Source organism: Ailuropoda melanoleuca, chromosome 20 (assembly GCF_002007445.2).
Source record: "Ailuropoda melanoleuca isolate Jingjing chromosome 20, ASM200744v2, whole genome shotgun sequence".
NCBI lineage: Eukaryota > Metazoa > Chordata > Mammalia > Carnivora > Ursidae > Ailuropoda > Ailuropoda melanoleuca.
Window position 1 is genome coordinate 3193042 of NC_048237.1, and position 15467 is coordinate 3208508.

The 15467-nt window shown below is 54.7% G+C and overlaps 2 protein-coding genes across 5 annotated transcripts; one reads left to right on the forward strand and one right to left on the reverse strand.

The window, feature by feature from the left end:
• Window positions 1-696: 696 nt before the first annotated feature.
• On the reverse strand, window positions 697-4054 carry PSME2 (proteasome activator subunit 2). The gene is made up of 11 exons (XM_002921077.4): window positions 3899-4054; window positions 3555-3587; window positions 3080-3142; window positions 2756-2842; window positions 2621-2651; window positions 2437-2534; window positions 1796-1864; window positions 1550-1617; window positions 1319-1373; window positions 921-1007; window positions 697-830 (listed from the first exon to the last, which is right to left on the reverse strand). Exons 1-11 carry the CDS (start codon window positions 3944-3946, stop codon window positions 750-752), a joined length of 720 nt encoding a protein of 239 aa, XP_002921123.1. The 5' UTR covers window positions 3947-4054; the 3' UTR covers window positions 697-749.
• A 699-nt stretch (window positions 4055-4753) lies between these two features.
• Window positions 4754-14984, forward strand: RNF31 (ring finger protein 31). 4 transcript variants are annotated; one of them, XM_034648365.1, is made up of 21 exons: window positions 4757-5256; window positions 5343-5489; window positions 5644-5799; window positions 6030-6098; window positions 6192-6267; window positions 6499-6676; window positions 7368-7770; window positions 7946-8233; window positions 8508-8756; window positions 8872-9057; window positions 9162-9368; window positions 10796-10969; window positions 11053-11151; window positions 11250-11339; window positions 12545-12659; window positions 12775-12893; window positions 13166-13279; window positions 13430-13487; window positions 14188-14284; window positions 14562-14730; window positions 14841-14984. In XM_034648365.1, the coding sequence occupies exons 1-21, from the start codon at window positions 5065-5067 to the stop codon at window positions 14892-14894; spliced, it is 3240 nt and encodes a 1079-aa protein (XP_034504256.1). In that variant the 5' UTR covers window positions 4757-5064; the 3' UTR covers window positions 14895-14984. The 4 variants fall into 4 exon arrangements, 3 of the variants coding, with proteins under 3 accessions (XP_034504256.1, XP_002921122.1, XP_011225583.1); XM_002921076.4 differs by having other exon boundaries at window positions 4759-5256; window positions 6030-6089; window positions 7943-8233; XM_011227281.3 differs by having other exon boundaries at window positions 4762-5256; window positions 7943-8233.
• Window positions 14985-15467: the final 483 nt, after the last annotated feature.

The following is a 15467-nucleotide window of genomic DNA, read 5'->3' on the forward strand; positions in this document are numbered from 1 at the left end:
TCTCGGCCAGCTCCGTCACTGTTGAGCCCTGTTACCCTTGGCACCACAGGATAGCTGGCCCTTGGTTTCCCTAATGTAGTCTCTGCAGAAATAAAGGCGGCAATTGGCTGAAGGAGGGGGAAAGAGGACAAAAAAATGTATAGACCCATCCTTCCCTTAATGTCCTGCGGTATAATTTCCTTCAACATAATGCCTTGAGAGCATTTTTTTCCCATGTCAGCTCTTGAGAAGGAGTCCCACCATTCACCTATAATTCTGCCAGTGAAACCTCACTCCCTCTCCAGGCTTGCACTGAGCTGATGGTGAATGTTGTTCTTTCTTCTCTCCCTGATCTCAGCCCCAAAGCTTTCTACTTGCTCAGCTTTCAGTCCAAAGCCTAATTATTCCTATAAGGGGTCTTTGCAAATGCCACTTCTTCCAGGAAGCACTCACGATCCCCCCAGATGTCTGAAATAATCTTGTGAAATTCCCAAACACAGGCTATCTATATGGCTGTCAGGACATGTCACAATTTCCACCCTGTTCTTTAGGATGACTTCTTAAGAACAGGATGGGTTTCCCATTCATCTTTGGCATCATGGCATGCCCTCTCTTTCCTGCCACCACATTCACATTCAGTGTCTGGACATAGGTGGCACTCAATAAATGCCTTCTGAATGAATGACACACACCAGAGGTAATTCACACTAAACATAGGTCATTTGTTGTTGTTATCATTATTATTATTATTTTATTTTTTTGGCCCTTGACTAGTACATAGATGGCTTCTCTTCACCCTTTGGGTTGATAATTTTCTCTAAGTTGCTGCTGATGATATGATAAAGCTCAGCCTGGAAGAAGCCCAGAGGGTGGCAGTCAGGTTCTTGGCTTCTCCCCTGTCCCCCTCAACCATCTCCCATAGGGGCTTACTCCATACTCACATAGAAGGCCCTCAGGTCCAGCACCATGGCCCTGAGCTCCCCATAGGCTGCCTCATCTCGCTCATGCACCAGGGCCCGGTAATCCATCTGGGATGTGGGAGGCAAAGCTGAGTCAGCCCCATGGGAGGTTGGGACATTAATCTGGTTTCCTCATATAGGGAATAGGTAACTTGAGGATGAGCCCCGTCTCAGCACCAAGAAATGGAATCCCACAGGATCAAGCAGAGAAAGGGGTCAAGGTTTTTGAAGCCCAAATCAGTTTTTCTAGCCAATGCTCTTGGCTTAATATTTTCCACATTGGGAAAGTCAGAAAACAGACAAGGAAGACCTAGTCTAGGCCCTCTTCCTTGCCCCCGCCCAGCCAGCCTCAGCTAAAAGCCTGGTGACTATCTACTCACTACATGAGTCTCCTTAGAGGCCTTGGCCACAGCATCCCCGCGTTCTGAGAAGTACCTGCCAAAAACAAGGGGATAAACCCAGGAACAGGTAGTGAAAGAGAGATACTCCCTTGGACCCTTCCCAGACACCCCCCCACCCATCATCCTGATGGGACTGTCTAGCTTTGGGATTCCCAAAGAAATGTCCCTGCAGCCTCCCACCCCCTGTGCTGGCCCTCCAGCTGCCCTCACTTGGAAATGGTTGTCTGGAAGGCTTCTACTTTGGTCTTGACTGCATTTACCCTCTCCAGCACCTTCTCCTGTGATTAAAAAAAAAGAAGAAGAAAAAGAAGAAAAAGAGATGGGAGGCAAAAAAACACTTCATCTCCTCCTCCCTTCACCCACCATCTTCCTCCTCTCCCAGGTCATGTCTAGTTCCTATCTCTCACTCCCCAAGCCTCTCCATGCTCTCAATGTCTTCATACACCCTTTTCTTACCTGGATTGCCACCCCAAAGTCATTTCCATCCTCAATCTTGGGGATCAGGTGCTGGATCCATGTGATCACCTAAATTAAGATCATGTAGGAATCATTCGACAAACTTACTGGGTTTTTCCTTTTACTGCCACTTCCTAATAATAGCTACATTTAATTGAGGACTTATCACATGCCAGACAATGTGCTGTATGTATATTTCATTTAATCTTCAAAGCAGTTTTTCCAGATACATATTCTTATTGTCCCCTCTCAATAGAAGAAAAAACTGAGTCACAGAGTGTCCAAGAAACTTAAGGTAATCAGTGAGGTAAGTGATAGAGTCAGGATCTGAGCCCAACCAGTCTCTAGGGCCCAAGCTCTTAAACCCACTCACAACAGCACAACACCTGCACTGTGTACCTGGTACAGAGGTGGGTTCTGACACTGTGGAGGTGGATACAGCACTGTCTCTGATTACAGGGACACCACTGTGATATCAGAAGTCTAGCAGAATGAGAACACAAGGTATGTAACCCCAAAGCACAGAGAAAGTTTCCTATGTCCGAAATAGGTCCTTGAATGAAGGACTTGCATCTCTGAAGGAGACTAGGGCCGGGCCTGGCTTGTCTTCCCTTTCTCCTTCTCCCGGTTCCCAGGCTTACCAGAATGCATTTTTCTTTGAGAGTCCAGACTTCTGGCTTAACCAGGGCAAGTAGGGCAAGAACCTTCTCATTTCCAGGGAGAAAGCCACACTTGGGAACTGTGAAAAAGAGGGCATTCAGGCCCCTTCTCATCCAGCAGGCAATGTGCCTTTTCCTCTTCCCCAGCCACCCCTTCCTCTCTTACCTTCTTTCTTTTCCTGCTTATCCGTTTCCATCTAAGGTAAAAAGGGGGACAGCAGCTTTAGAAAAGTCTTGGAGGTTGGAGGGCCATCATCTCCACCTGGTTTAAGGTCTGAGCCTTGCACCCTGAGTGCCTCACCTCATCATCCTTGGGTGGGGGGTCTGGGATGGGGATGTCCAGCGGGGCCCGGAGAGAGGTCAGGTCAGCCACGTTGAGGGAGTCCTCCTGCACAGAGCTCACTGTCAGCAGCTGCCCTGCCTAGTCCCCTCATTCTGAGTCACAGCCTTCCCTCCACACAGTCCACCCAACCCTCTGCCTAGACTCAGGCTTCACGCCATCCTCACATTTCCATTCCACCACTCGTACCTGTTCTCTTTATGCTGAGCCCAGTTGTTAACTAGAGGAGGTGGGTGGAGAGGAGAGAGGCCTTGGGATGGGGGGGCAGGGGCCCATACCACTCACTTGCAAGAGCTGATTCAGGTGTATGATTTTCTGTGGCAAGAAACTGTAGAGGAACTCCTCCGCCTGTGGGTTACATTGCAGGGGTGGGGCATCTCAGAAGACGCTCCAGAGGTGTCTGAGAAGGAGGACTGGAAGGGCCCTTGTAAATCATTGACTCCAATACTTACAAATAAGGAAACTGAAGCCACGAGAAGTGAAGGGACTTGCCCAAGCTGGGAAGTGGCAGAACCAAGCTTAGGACTTTGGGGCCACAGCTTTTCCCCCCCACACCAAAAGAAGGGAGAGGAAGCAGCAGAGTGGAGAGAATATTAAGAGGAGTCAAATTAAAGGTTGAGATCAGTAATTAGGAGCCTTGGGTGAAGGTTTGATAAGGGAAGTAGGGCCCAGGGTGGGTTTGGGGGTCACTCTGAGAGGTTTCAGCCCTCAAGTACTGGTCTAAGATTCTGGTCAAATCGCTTGAATCTAGAAGACTTACCTCCTGGAAAAGATTTTGCCTGAAGACATCCACCTGCACAGAGAGCAGTACCCGGATGTTGGTTAAGGGTCTCAGTTGTCAAGAGTAAGATCCCACCCACAAAGGGATGCCCTCCAACTTGGCTCAGGCCTTTCCTACCACAAGCCAGATTTCCCTGGAAGCTCAGGCTCAGTGCAGAGACTGGCCAAGAGGGCAGGAATCTGGGAATGCCCCAGCAGAAGTGAAAGCACTAAGGAGAGGTTGGGGGAGTTCTCTGGCACGGCCTTGGTCCCCTGGAGTACCCAGCCTGGCTTCCAGCCAGGAGGGCTCCCCGGCCCTTTCTTGGCCTCCCGATCCCCCATTACCTGTTTGCGGGCTTCCCCGCTCAGGCGCACCCCACAAGGTTTGGCCATGCTGCTCCAGTTGCAAGATCTCCGGTTCCCCGGCTCGCCGCCTGGCCTTTCGCTTTCACTCCCCACGTCCAGGCCCGCCCCCCTCGGCCCCGCCCCCTTCCTTCTTTTCTCCCTCCCTCTGGCAGGCGGCAAACCATAGGCAGCCCCTCAGTCATTCTCAGCCTGCTGTGACTAGTAGAGGCGGTGCGGACTCGGTCACCAGCCCAGGGGCTGTCCGAGGGAGGGGCTACGATAAAAGCGGGACCGCGGCAACCGTACAGGGACAGTCCCTCGGAGAAGGGGAGGGGCTTCCAGGGAGGGGTCCGGGCGGTCCCGGGAAAGTCCAGGGTTGGGGTGGGAGGGGTAGGAGAGTAGGAAAGCGGGTGTTCAGTGGTGGGGCTCCCCCTAGAAGGCTCGACTGCAGGGAGGGACCCGAGAGGGATCAGAGTGGAAGTGGGAGGGAGGGCCGCGGGCTGAGAAGGACTAGTAGGACTATGGAAAGGAGCAGTCTCGGGGAATCCCTCCGGGAGGGCGCCCCGCCTTCAAGACCGACTAGGGAAAGGGCAGAACTCGCTTGAGTGGGGCCCAGACCGGCCAAAGCTGAGTCCCGGCAGAGTGGGGCTTCCCCAGTGGGGACCGGAGCAAGGCAGACTGATCTAAATAGAGAAGGATTTGAGGGAAATAAGGTAACCCCGTGCCTACGGCCACCCGGAAAGGGGCGGAACCAGCCTTGAGAAAGGCAGGGAAGGGCTCTAGTTTGGAGTTTAAGGCCCAGACGCTCGGGGGGGGGGCGGGGAGCCAGGGACCATTTGTCCTTTTCATTGGCTGGGTACTGGCTTCCCTTTTGGCCACGCCTCCCTGATTTTCTGACCCCACCCCGTCCTAACCTTAAAGCCCTCCCCTTCCCCTGAAACTAGGTCGCAATCCCGCCCTCTTTGCTAGTACTTCCTGTTCCCGGCTAACACTGGCGCGGGGCCCGGGGCCGAAGAGTGACCGTGGCCTGAGTGACCTGGGGCGGCTTCGCCGACCGAGTTGGGCCGCGAAGCCGGACGCCAGGCGGGAGGGTTGGCGCTCAGGCCGCGCACAGCCTACGCCAGGTCCCGGCGGGCTACGGGGCTGGGGCTGACTCCTGTCTCAGGATGCCGGGGGAGGAGGAGGAGCGGGCCTTCCTGGCGGCCCGCGAGGAGCTGGCGAGCGCCCTGAGGAAGGATTCCGGGCAGGTGTTTTCCATGGAGCAGCTCCTGCCGCTATTGGCCACATCCCTGCCGCCAGCAGCCCGCTACCTGCAGCTGGACGCCGCGCGCCTGGTCCGCTGCAATGCTCATGGGGAGGTGAGGCCCGGCCCCGCTCGGGAGGGGGACAGAGGACCTGAGCCCAGGGCGGGGCTCACAGCTCTACGCTCTCTGACTGCTCCCAGCCCCGAAACTACCTCAACACCCTGTCCACGGCCCTGAACATCCTGGAGAAATATGGCCGCAACCTCCTCAGCCCTCAGCGGCCCCGGTACTGGCGCGGGGTCAAGTTTAATAACCCCGTCTTTCGCAGTACGGTGGATGCTGTGCAGGTGAAGCCCCTGGGCCCCTTATGGGAGAAGGGGACTTGGCCTGGGGTGGGGGGGGGTTGGTTAGAAAGGGCGGGAGGCTGTGCTTAATAGGGAGGGGTCCAGCCCTTTGGGGAAGGGGGCCTGGTGGGTGGTGACTGGTTTGACTGTGTGGTAGGGGGGCCGGGACGTTCTGCGGTTGTATGGCTACACAGAGGAGCAACCAGATGGGCTGAGTTTCCCTGAGGGGCAGGAGCAGCCAGATGAGCACCAAGTAGCTACGGTCACACTGGAAGTACTGCTGCTTCGGACAGAGCTCAGCCTGCTTTTACAGGTGAGATGGTGAGGTGTCTCTAGTCCTGAGGACTTAAATACCGGGTCTGGGGAGCCCAGCCTCACTCCCACAGGCAGTCTGGGTACCCTCATGCTGCTGAACCATGGGCATAGCCCCCATAGCAACCTGGGAACTCCCCATACTGTTCTTCCTACGTTGGGAGACCAGGGCTTTGAGGGAGGGCCTTGTCCTAGGACTCCAGGTGGGAGCTCTTATTACCTTGTTTGCAGAATACTCACCCAAGACAACAAGCACTAGAGCAACTGCTGGAAGACAAGGTCGAGGATGATGTAAGGAAGGTAGGGATGGGGCTCTAAGACCTGATGACCAAAGGGGACGGGGGTTGTGGGACTGTGTGTCCCCAAACCCTTGCCCTACCCCTTTCTTCTCAGATACTGCAGCTCTCAGAGTTTGTCCCCCTACTGAGAGAGATTGCTCCTGGCCCCCTCACCACACCCTCTGCCCCAGGTATTACTCGTCCTGTAATTGGGGGTGGGCCGGTTTCTAGTAGGCCATATTGATGGAAATTTGGGGCCCTCCTCTGTTTATCTTCTTGGCCTTTTAAAAATAATTAAAATTGTTTCCTTGGGTCTGGATATGTTGAAAAGTAGTCTGTGATTTGTTCCCTCCCAAGCAATTTAAGATGTAACTTGGTCTTTTTCAGAAAGATGTTCAGTTTTTTTCTGTCCTGTTCTCCAGGCTCCACTCCTGGTCCCTGCTTCCTCTGTGGCTCTGCTCCAGGCACACTTCATTGTTCAACCTGTAAACAGGCTTTGTGCCCAGCTTGTGATCGCCTATTCCATGGACACCCATCCCGTGCCCATCACCTCCGCCAGACCCTGCCTGGGGCCACCCAGGCCACCCGCCTGACCCCCAGGTGAGAAATCTTCTCTTCTGGGTGGGAGTGAAGTTGAGAGAACTTACAGTTACTTGAGTATCTACTGTATGTCAGTTTCTATGCTTAAGACTGTTTCATAGAAGACAAGCAGGCAGTTATTGCCTTCCAAGAGGTCACAGACATACATATCACACAAGTATCAGTTACAGCAAGATAGATTATTATGTTGTGCAAATAGATAGGAAGATGAGGAACCTAGCCTAAGGGATCAGCTCAATCAGTAGGATTTTTTTTTTTTTTGAGATTTTATTTATTTATTTGAGAGAGAGAGAGAGATTGATTGATAGAACCAGTGGGAGGAGGGACAAAGGGAGAAGCAGACTCCCCGAGGAGCAGGGAGCCCTATGCGGGACTCGATACCAGGACCCTGGGATCATGACCTGAGCTGGAGGCAGATGCTTAACTGACTGAGCCACCCAAGCACCTAATCAGTAGGATTTCTAAGCACCTAGTATGGGTCAGGCCCCACTTTAGGGATATCTATCAGCAAGCTGTGAACTTTAAGATATAATTAAATGTTAACAGGCTATGGGTATGGAGTGTTCCAGACAGAACAGCATGTACAAAGGACAGGGTCTGTGTTGTCCTGCAGAGAATAAGGGATGCCTGGGAATGAGAGATCCAGGCACCAGGGCCCTCTCAGCAGGCCATCTCTGCTTTTTTGTTACAGCTTACCTGCCTCAGCTCCATCACGGTCCCAGTCAACCTCTGTGCTGGCCCTGGGAGACAGCTCTCTTGTGCTTCCCCTGAAAGCTTCCCCTGATCCTGCAAATGCCCGTCTGCCCTGGCACTGTGCTGCCTGTGCCATGCTAAATGAATCTTGGGCAGTGCTCTGTGTGGCCTGTGATCGACCCCGAGGCTGTAAGGGGTTGGGGCTGGGGACTGAGGGTTCCCAAGGAGCCGGGGGCCTAGAATCTGAGCTTGCACGGGGTCGCTGGGCCTGCCAGAGCTGCACCTTTGAGAATGAGGCAGCAGCTGTGCTATGTGCCATCTGTGAGCGACCTCGGCTGGCTCAGCCTCCTAGCTTGGTGGTGGATTCTCGGGATACTGGCATTTGCCTGCAGCCCCTTCAGGTAACCTATTCCTGGCCTTCCCAGCTCTTTATTTGTGCCTGTTACCACAGGCCATTCTCTACTTCCTCATCTCCTGTGTCCTCAGTTCTCTGTGTCTCCCCCCCAAGCTCCCTCTCTTTCCATCTTGAGCCTCAGCCGGCTTTCAATCAGATAATTCTTTTTGCCTTCCCAGCAGGGGGATACTTTGCTCTCCTCTGCCCAGACTCCAGTCTGGTACTGTATTCACTGTACCTTCTGCAACTCGGGTCCTGGCTGGGTATGTGCTATGTGCAACCGGACCAGCAGCCCCATCCCAGTACAGCATGCCCCCCGGCCCCATGCCAGCTCTCTGGAAGAGCGACTTCCTGAGCCAGGGCCTCCACGACGCCTCAGTGCCCCCCTGCCCAGTTCCTGTGGGGACCCTGAGAAGCAGCGCCAAGACAAGATGCGGGAGGAAGGTCTCCAACTAGTGACCAAGATCCGGGTGAGGATTTAGGCCTGGGATGAGGTAGGGTTGAGCTAGTCGGGGAAGGGAAAGGCTGCAGTGGATTAATAATACAAGTTCTTGTGAAGCTTGACATTGTCAGCAGCGGCTGCCTCTTACTGAACACTCCCCACGTGACAAGTGTCATACCATGCACTGCTCACTTGATCCACACATCCAGGCTCAACCACTGTCAGCATTTTGGTTCGGGTGGAGGGTGGGTGGAGGGCGCCCTTCCTGATGGGCCATCTGTCTGGGTGGGACTGTGCCTCAGGAAGGGGAAGCTGCAGGTGCCTGTCCAGAGGAGGTCTTCTCGGCTCTACAGTACTCAGGCACCGAGGTGCCCCTGCAGTGGTTGCGCTCAGAGCTGCCCTACGTGCTGGAAATGGTGGCCGAGCTGGCTGGGCAGCAGGACCCGGGGCTTGGTGCCTTTTCTTGCCAGGAGGCCCGGAAAGCCTGGCTGGATCGTCATGGCAACGTTGATGAAGCCGTGGAAGAGTGTGTGAGGGCCCGGCGGAGAAAGGTACCGGCTGTGCTGGCGGGGGGGGACAGGGCTGAGGACCGTGGGTTTCAGAACCCCTCACAATCTCTTTTGCTTGCCGTTTCCCTCTGCGCTCCTCCCCACCCCCAATTCTCAGGTGCAGGAGCTCCGGTCCCTGGGCTTTGGGCCTGAAGAGGGGTCTCTTCAAGCATTGTTCCAACATGGTGGTGATGTGGCCCGGGCCCTGACAGAGCTACAGCGCCAGCGCCTAGAGCCCTTCCATCAGCGCCTTTGGGACAAGGGCCCTGATCCCACCCCTTCCTGGGATGGGCCAAATAAGCAGGTGCCGGGAGGAGAATCCACTTGGAGGAGCCCGGGAAGGCTGAGTGGTAGGATTCTTGGGGTCTGACAGCCACTTCTTCCCCCTCCACCTGAATCACATTGCAGAGTCTGGTCAGACGACTTTTGGCAGTCTATGCACTCCCCAGCTGGGGCCGGGCAGAGCTGGCACTGTCGCTGCTGCAGGAGACACCCAGGAATTACGAACTGGGGGACGTGGTGGAAGCTGTGAGGCACAGCCAGGACCGGGCCTTCCTGCGCCGCTTGCTTGCCCAGGAGTGTGCGGTGTGCGGCTGGGCCCTGCCCCGCAACCGGGTAAGCCCGTCGCCTCTGCACCTGGCCCCAGGATGACTCTCTTCCCTTTGGGCCCTGCTCCGCTTCGGCCCCCGTCTCCAGCGCCGTCTTTTGCTCTGTAGTTGCTCAAGTGCTCCAGACGGTGTCTAGGAAGGGGAGGGCAGGAATAGGCCACCTCCTCCACCCTCATTATTTTTACCGTTCCACTATGGGACGTTTCAAACACAAAGTGTCCGCTTTCCTCTTCCGTGTCCCCCCAACTCCACGCTTCTGCAACTACCAGTGTATCACCAGTCTTTATTCCATCTACACACACACAATTATTTTGAAGCAAATCTTAGGCATTATATAGTCAGTCTGTAAATACTCGAGTATGTATCTCTGAAAGGTAAAAGTCTTTGAAAACATAGCCACAGATACCATTGGCGCACAAAAAAAAAATGACCAGGAATTCTCTAATGTCATCATTGAGTATCCAGTTGGTAGGAGCAGGCCCTCTTACCTCCTGAGCCCCTGCTTACTCTAGGCCAGACGTGGCAGTTCTTAGGCCAAATACAGTCCCAGTTTAGTTGGGCCGGCTCTGTACGTGTTGGGTTTTGTTTTGTTTTCTACCTTTTATTTCAAAATAATTGTAGATTCTCAGGAAGTTGTAAAAATAGTATAGAGTCCTGGGTGTCCCTTACCCACCTTCTCCCAGCGGTGGCATCTTCTGTAATTACACTAGCAAGACCGGGAAATAAACACTGGTGCAATGTGAGCTAGACTGCAGACCTTGTTCATTTTTCCATTTTTCACATGGGTGTGTCTGTGGCTCTGTGCCGTTCTATTCCGCGTATAGGTTCACATAACCACCAAGATACGGATTGTTCCATCATCACGAAGGAACCCGCTTGTGCAACCCCTTTATAGTTGTAATTTTTTTTTAAAGATTTTATTTATTTATTTGACAGAGCAAGAGAGCACAAGCCAGGGGAGCTGCACAGGGAGAGGGAGAGGCAGACTCTGCTGAGCAGGGAGCCCCGTGTGGGGGCTTGATCCCGGGCCTCTGGAATCATGACCTGAGCTGAAGGCAGACGCTTAACTGACTGAGCCACCCAGGCGCCCCTAGTTGCAACTTTCTTCTCCCTTCCTCCTGTCACCTGACAACAACTAGTCTGTTCTCCATCTCTATAGCTTTGTCAGTTCAGAGATGTTATTTGTTTGCTTTTAATTGAACATGAGGGCCTTCGGAGGGCGCTCTTCTGCGTACTTCAGGCCTCACCATTATCTGCTTTCTTCCGTGACAGTCTTCAGACATTTAGATTGCCTGCCAGGCACTTGTTGGAGGTGGCTGCCTTGGCCAGTCATTAACCAGACCCGGGTTTCTCAGCGGACCCCTGGCTCCCGCCCCTTCCGCAGGCTGGCAGCTGTGGCTTCAGACCCCCTCCTCTCCCTGCCTCACCCTGCAGATGCAGGCCCTGACTTCCTGCGAGTGCACCATCTGCCCTGACTGCTTCCGCCAGCACTTCACCATCGCCTTGAAGGAAAAGCACATCACCGACATGGTGTGCCCCGCCTGTGGCCGCCCCGACCTCACCGATGACACACAGCTGCTCAGCTACTTCTCGACCCTTGACATCCAGGTACTGCAGTCCCTAGGACTCGGGGTGCCCTGGGCTTTGCACAGGAACCCTGCCCACCCACCACTTCTGCATTCTGTCCCCAGCTTCGGGAGAGCCTGGAGCCGGATGCCTATGCACTGTTTCACAAGAAGCTGACGGAGGGTGTACTCATGCGGGACCCCAAGTTCTTGTGGTGCGCCCAGGTCAGTGGGCTGCCCAGGGAAGCTGACTGGAGCGGGGGTGGGAGGAGGGCAGGGGGCCAGATTAGGCCTCAGACAGCTTTATGCTCTTGCACCCACAGTGCTCCTTTGGCTTCATATATGAACGGGAGCAGCTGGAGGCAACGTGTCCCCAGTGTCACCAGACCTTCTGTGTGCGCTGTAAGCGCCAGGTGAGGCACATTCATCCTTTCAGAAAGAACGTGCTAAGCTGCTGGCAGGTACAGGTCAGACTCGGGGTATGCCGAAGCTCGGAACGCACATGAGCTCTGGCTGGGCTCAAGGAGCTTGCAGACTAGTCAGGCAAGGAGGGAGGGAGAGAAGGGAGGCTGAGGGGGAGGGAGGGTGAAAGGTAAGTTAAGGGAGGAAGGAAGGGGAAGGGGCGAGGGAGGGAGGGAGGGAAAGAGGGAAAGGCGGTACGGGAGGGAGAGAGCATAAGTACACATGGCATAAATTCTATAAAGAAAACACAGGAGTCTGAGATTAGGAATAACGAAATGGACCTGTTTTGGATAGAGAAGTCAGACAAGTCTTCTCTAAAATGGTTTAATTTAAGCTCAGGCCTGAAAGTTAAGAAGAAGCCACCTATGCAAAGGATATTCGGGACAGAAAGAACAACACATGGAAAGGCCAAAGTCAGAAAAAGTGTTGTGTGGCTGGAGCCCCAAGAGCAAGGGTGAGAGTGGCAGGCGATCGGAGAGGAGCTAGCTGCCAGATCAGGAGAGGCCTTGAGGCCAAGTGAGGAAGGTATTTGCCTTTTATTCTAAGACTAAGCAAGGGGTGATACTGTCTCATTTGCCTTTTAAGAAGTTTAGTATTTGACCCTGAAACAAATAATACATTCTATGCTAATTAATTGAATTTAAATTAAAAAAATTTTTCTAACAAGTTTAATATTGCTTTGGCAGCACATATTCTAAAAAGTTTAACATTGGATACCAAAAAGTGACATCTTTATTACAAAACACAATAGTAAAATGACCATCTGAGACCCTACTGCTGAATCTCGAGCCTAGAACACCCTCAGTGCTGTTGCAGCTGCCTGCCTGACACTCTCCAAGGCACCTGGGCCGCAGGGTGGAGCACGCATGGCAGGCGAGCAGCAGTGGAGGCAGAGACACCAGGAACCGAGGCAAGACCTGGCTTGGCCTGGAGTATTGTGGCCACAGTCGAGATGAAGAAAGAGGGGACAGGGCTGAGATAGGCTTGGGCGGTGGACAGAAGACCTGCCGCTGAATGTGTGCCGGTATGATCAGAGCCAAAGGTGAAGGACAGTGCCATAAACTAAGGCAGGGACCACTAGGTATGAGGAGAGACAGGGCCGTCAGGAAGGGCCCAGGGTGGCGTCTTCAGGGAAGGCTTGCTTTCCCTCCCGCAGTGGGAAGAGCAGCATCGAGGCCGGAGCTGCGAGGATTTCCAGAACTGGAAACGCACCAATGACCCAGAATACCAGGCCCAGGGCCTGGCCATGTATCTTCAAGAGAATGGCATTGGTAAGGGTGGCCCACAAGGCCTGTTTGCCCAGTAATTTGTCACTGCTAGCGGCTCTCTTCCCAAGGGCTTCAAGGAGCAGTGGCAGCCCCAGCCCTGACCTGCCGTCCTTTGCAGACTGCCCCAAGTGCAAGTTCTCATACGCACTGGCCCGAGGAGGCTGCATGCACTTTCACTGCACCCAGTGCCGCCACCAGTTCTGCAGTGGCTGCTACAATGCCTTTTACGCCAAGAATGTGAGCCTGGAGAATGGGGATGGAAGGGACAGGAGGGTGGGCAGCTGCCATCGGGTGTGGGGGGCAAAGGCTTGGAGAAGTAGCCTAGGGGAAGAGAAGAGGAGGCCAGTGGGGTGTAAAGCACCTCTCTCTGTCCCCTCCCCCCTTTTGCTTGCTCCAGACCCTCCAATGTCTCCATCTTCCCCCATTCCTACGCCCCTCATACAGGGGTTCTGAGAAGCCAGGACCCCAACCGTCTCCAACTTCCCCTCTCCCATCTGGGTTTCCGCCAGAAATGTCCAGACCCTAACTGCAGGGTGAAAAAGTCCCTGCATGGCCACCACCCACGAGATTGTCTCTTCTACCTGCGGGACTGGACTGTTCTCCGGCTCCAGAAGCTGCTACAGGTCAGGGGTGGCCAGCCTGGCTGGGTTTGCAGATTGCCTAGGGTAGGAGGCAGGGCCCCGGGTGGCAAGAAAGGAAAGGCTCTCTGCTAGGCATTTTGGCGGGGCTGGCATCAAGGGGAACCTAACGCCCATCCGTCTGCCCCTCCTCAGGACAACAATGTCATGTTCAACACAGAGCCCCCAGCAGGCGCGCGGGCAGTTCCTGGCGGTGAGTGTCGGGACAAGCCTGGGAGAAGGGGTGAGGGCAGGCTGGACTCCGACTGTGTTGTGGGTAAAGGGGAGGCTTGGGTGTGTGGTCAGAGCTCGGCCTGTGCTGACTTGGGTGCTTCTGGGCGAGTTAGCCTCTCTGGGCCTACTTTCTTCCTCCGTGAAGCGGGAGTAAGGCGCCTACTTTGCAGCTCAGCTGTTTTACACAAGGCCGCATTAAAGCACCCGGCACTTGATCCTAATTTCCTTCTCCCATTCCCAAAGGATAATGATCCATTAGTTAACCCAAGGCGTATTTAATGGGACTTGCTAGTTGCTCTGCTTTAGGTTCTATGAGGGCAACAGAAAAAGCTTACCTATGGCTCTAACCTACCCCACGCTGTATTCCCGTACGGTAAGACCTTCCCGGAATAAGTTAACTAGGCACGAGCTAAATCACAGCCAAAAGAGTTGTCTCAAGAGAGTATGTGACAATAAAAAAAAGAGTAGTGATTGATTATGGACCAAAAGCAGGCTTGGATAAAAGCAGGGCCAGCAAGGCCCCTGCTTCTGTACCAGAGTTGGTCTGCCAGGATGGTTTCTCTAAGTACCCACCCCCCCTTCAATCCCCAGCACCTGCCTCCATTGTTAACCCAGTTCTCTGGGGGCTTCATGGTTAGTGCCCTCCCAACAGGAGGGTCCCTTCCTTCCCTTACCCTTAGGTGGCTGCCGAGTGATGGAGCAGAAGGAAGTTCCTAATGGGTTCCAAGACGAAGCTTGTGGCAAGGAGACTCCGGCTGGCCATGCTGGCCTCTGCCAGTGAGTGTCAGGCACAGCATGGAGCCTGGTGTTGGGGAGGGTATGCCTGGGGAGTAAAGGGGGTCTCTGGGAGGAGTCCTGCAGGGGCAGTGGGAGGGAGGCTCTCTGGGCAAGGGCATGGCTAGGGAGGAGTGTTACAGGGAGGAGGTGCCTACCGGTGCGAGAGGCGAGAGTTGTCAGCCTTCTTTGTCTGAGTATGCCAGTGCCCAGCAAGGTGCTAGGCGCACTGGCTTAATATTAGCCAAACAGAAGAACAGGTACCCCACCGTCTCCCCAGGGCACACTACAAAGAGTATCTTGTGAGCCTCGTCAACGCCCACTCGCTGGACCCAGCCACCCTGTATGAGGTGGAGGAGCTGGAGACGGCTGCCGAGCGCTACCTGCACGTGCGCCCTCAGCCAGTGGCCGCGGAGGACGCCCCTGCCTACCACGCCCGCCTGTTACAGGTAGAGTCTCCCCCCAGCCTCGCCTCTGACCTGCGCCCCAGAAGTCCCCTCTCCAGCCTGTGTCTGAGCTCTAGGCTCCCAGTGTCATCATTTTCTCTCTCCTTCTGCAGAAGCTGATGGAAGAGGTGCCCTTGGGACAGAGTATCCCTCGCAGGAGGAAGTAGCTGAGGGCAGGGATCCTCTTGAGGGTCTCAAGGCCCAGCCTCCTCAGGACCAGCCCCAGCACCAATAAAGAGGCATCTCCTTGCCCAGGCTTTTTGGTGGTCCTTCTTCTGGCCCCACCATCTGGGGCATCCGGGGCGGGAGGGTGAACTGAGAGCTTTGTTGAAAGGGTCGCCTGCAGCCCCCCGCCTGACCCTCCTTGGACTCAGGGCCAGGAAGGAATTGACACCGTGGATGACCAAGGAGGCGCTCCCCAGCCCGCTCCCTGGCCTGGGCTTTCTCCTCCCCTGCCTCCTTTGTTCCTTCTTCGAATTCAGCTGGTATTTGAGGTCACCTACTAGGCCCCAGGCAGGCACAAGGGGGGAAACACAGATGCACAGGTGGTATAGGGCCAACCAGAGGCCTCAGGCCAGGACCCTGGCCTCCCTGGGAAGAAGCAGTGTCACAGAGATCAGCGGGTAGCTAAGGGGGTTGGGGGCGGGGGGAATAAGCCTGAGCAGGGAGGGGCCCTCCAGTTTCCGACAGTGGGATTCCAACAGTGAGGTCCTCAGATGCTGCTGCCCCCTCGTGGCGTG

Coding starts and splice junctions, on each gene's coding strand:
- PSME2 (XM_002921077.4), bottom strand. CDS start 3,946: ATGGCCAAACCTTGTGGGGTGCGCCTGAGCGGGGAAGCCCGCAAACAG. Junction 3,588..3,898: donor GCGGGGAAGCCCGCAAACAG/GTAATGGGGGAT, acceptor CTCTCTGTGCAG/GTGGATGTCTTCAGGCAAAA. Junction 2,843..3,079: donor ACCTGAATCAGCTCTTGCAA/GTGAGTGGTATG, acceptor AGCTCTGTGCAG/GAGGACTCCCTCAACGTGGC.
- RNF31 (XM_011227281.3), top strand. CDS start 5,065: ATGCCGGGGGAGGAGGAGGAGCGGGCCTTCCTGGCGGCCCGCGAGGAG. Junction 12,894..13,165: donor ATGCCTTTTACGCCAAGAAT/GTGAGCCTGGAG, acceptor GGTTTCCGCCAG/AAATGTCCAGACCCTAACTG. Junction 14,285..14,561: donor GGCCATGCTGGCCTCTGCCA/GTGAGTGTCAGG, acceptor CCGTCTCCCCAG/GGCACACTACAAAGAGTATC.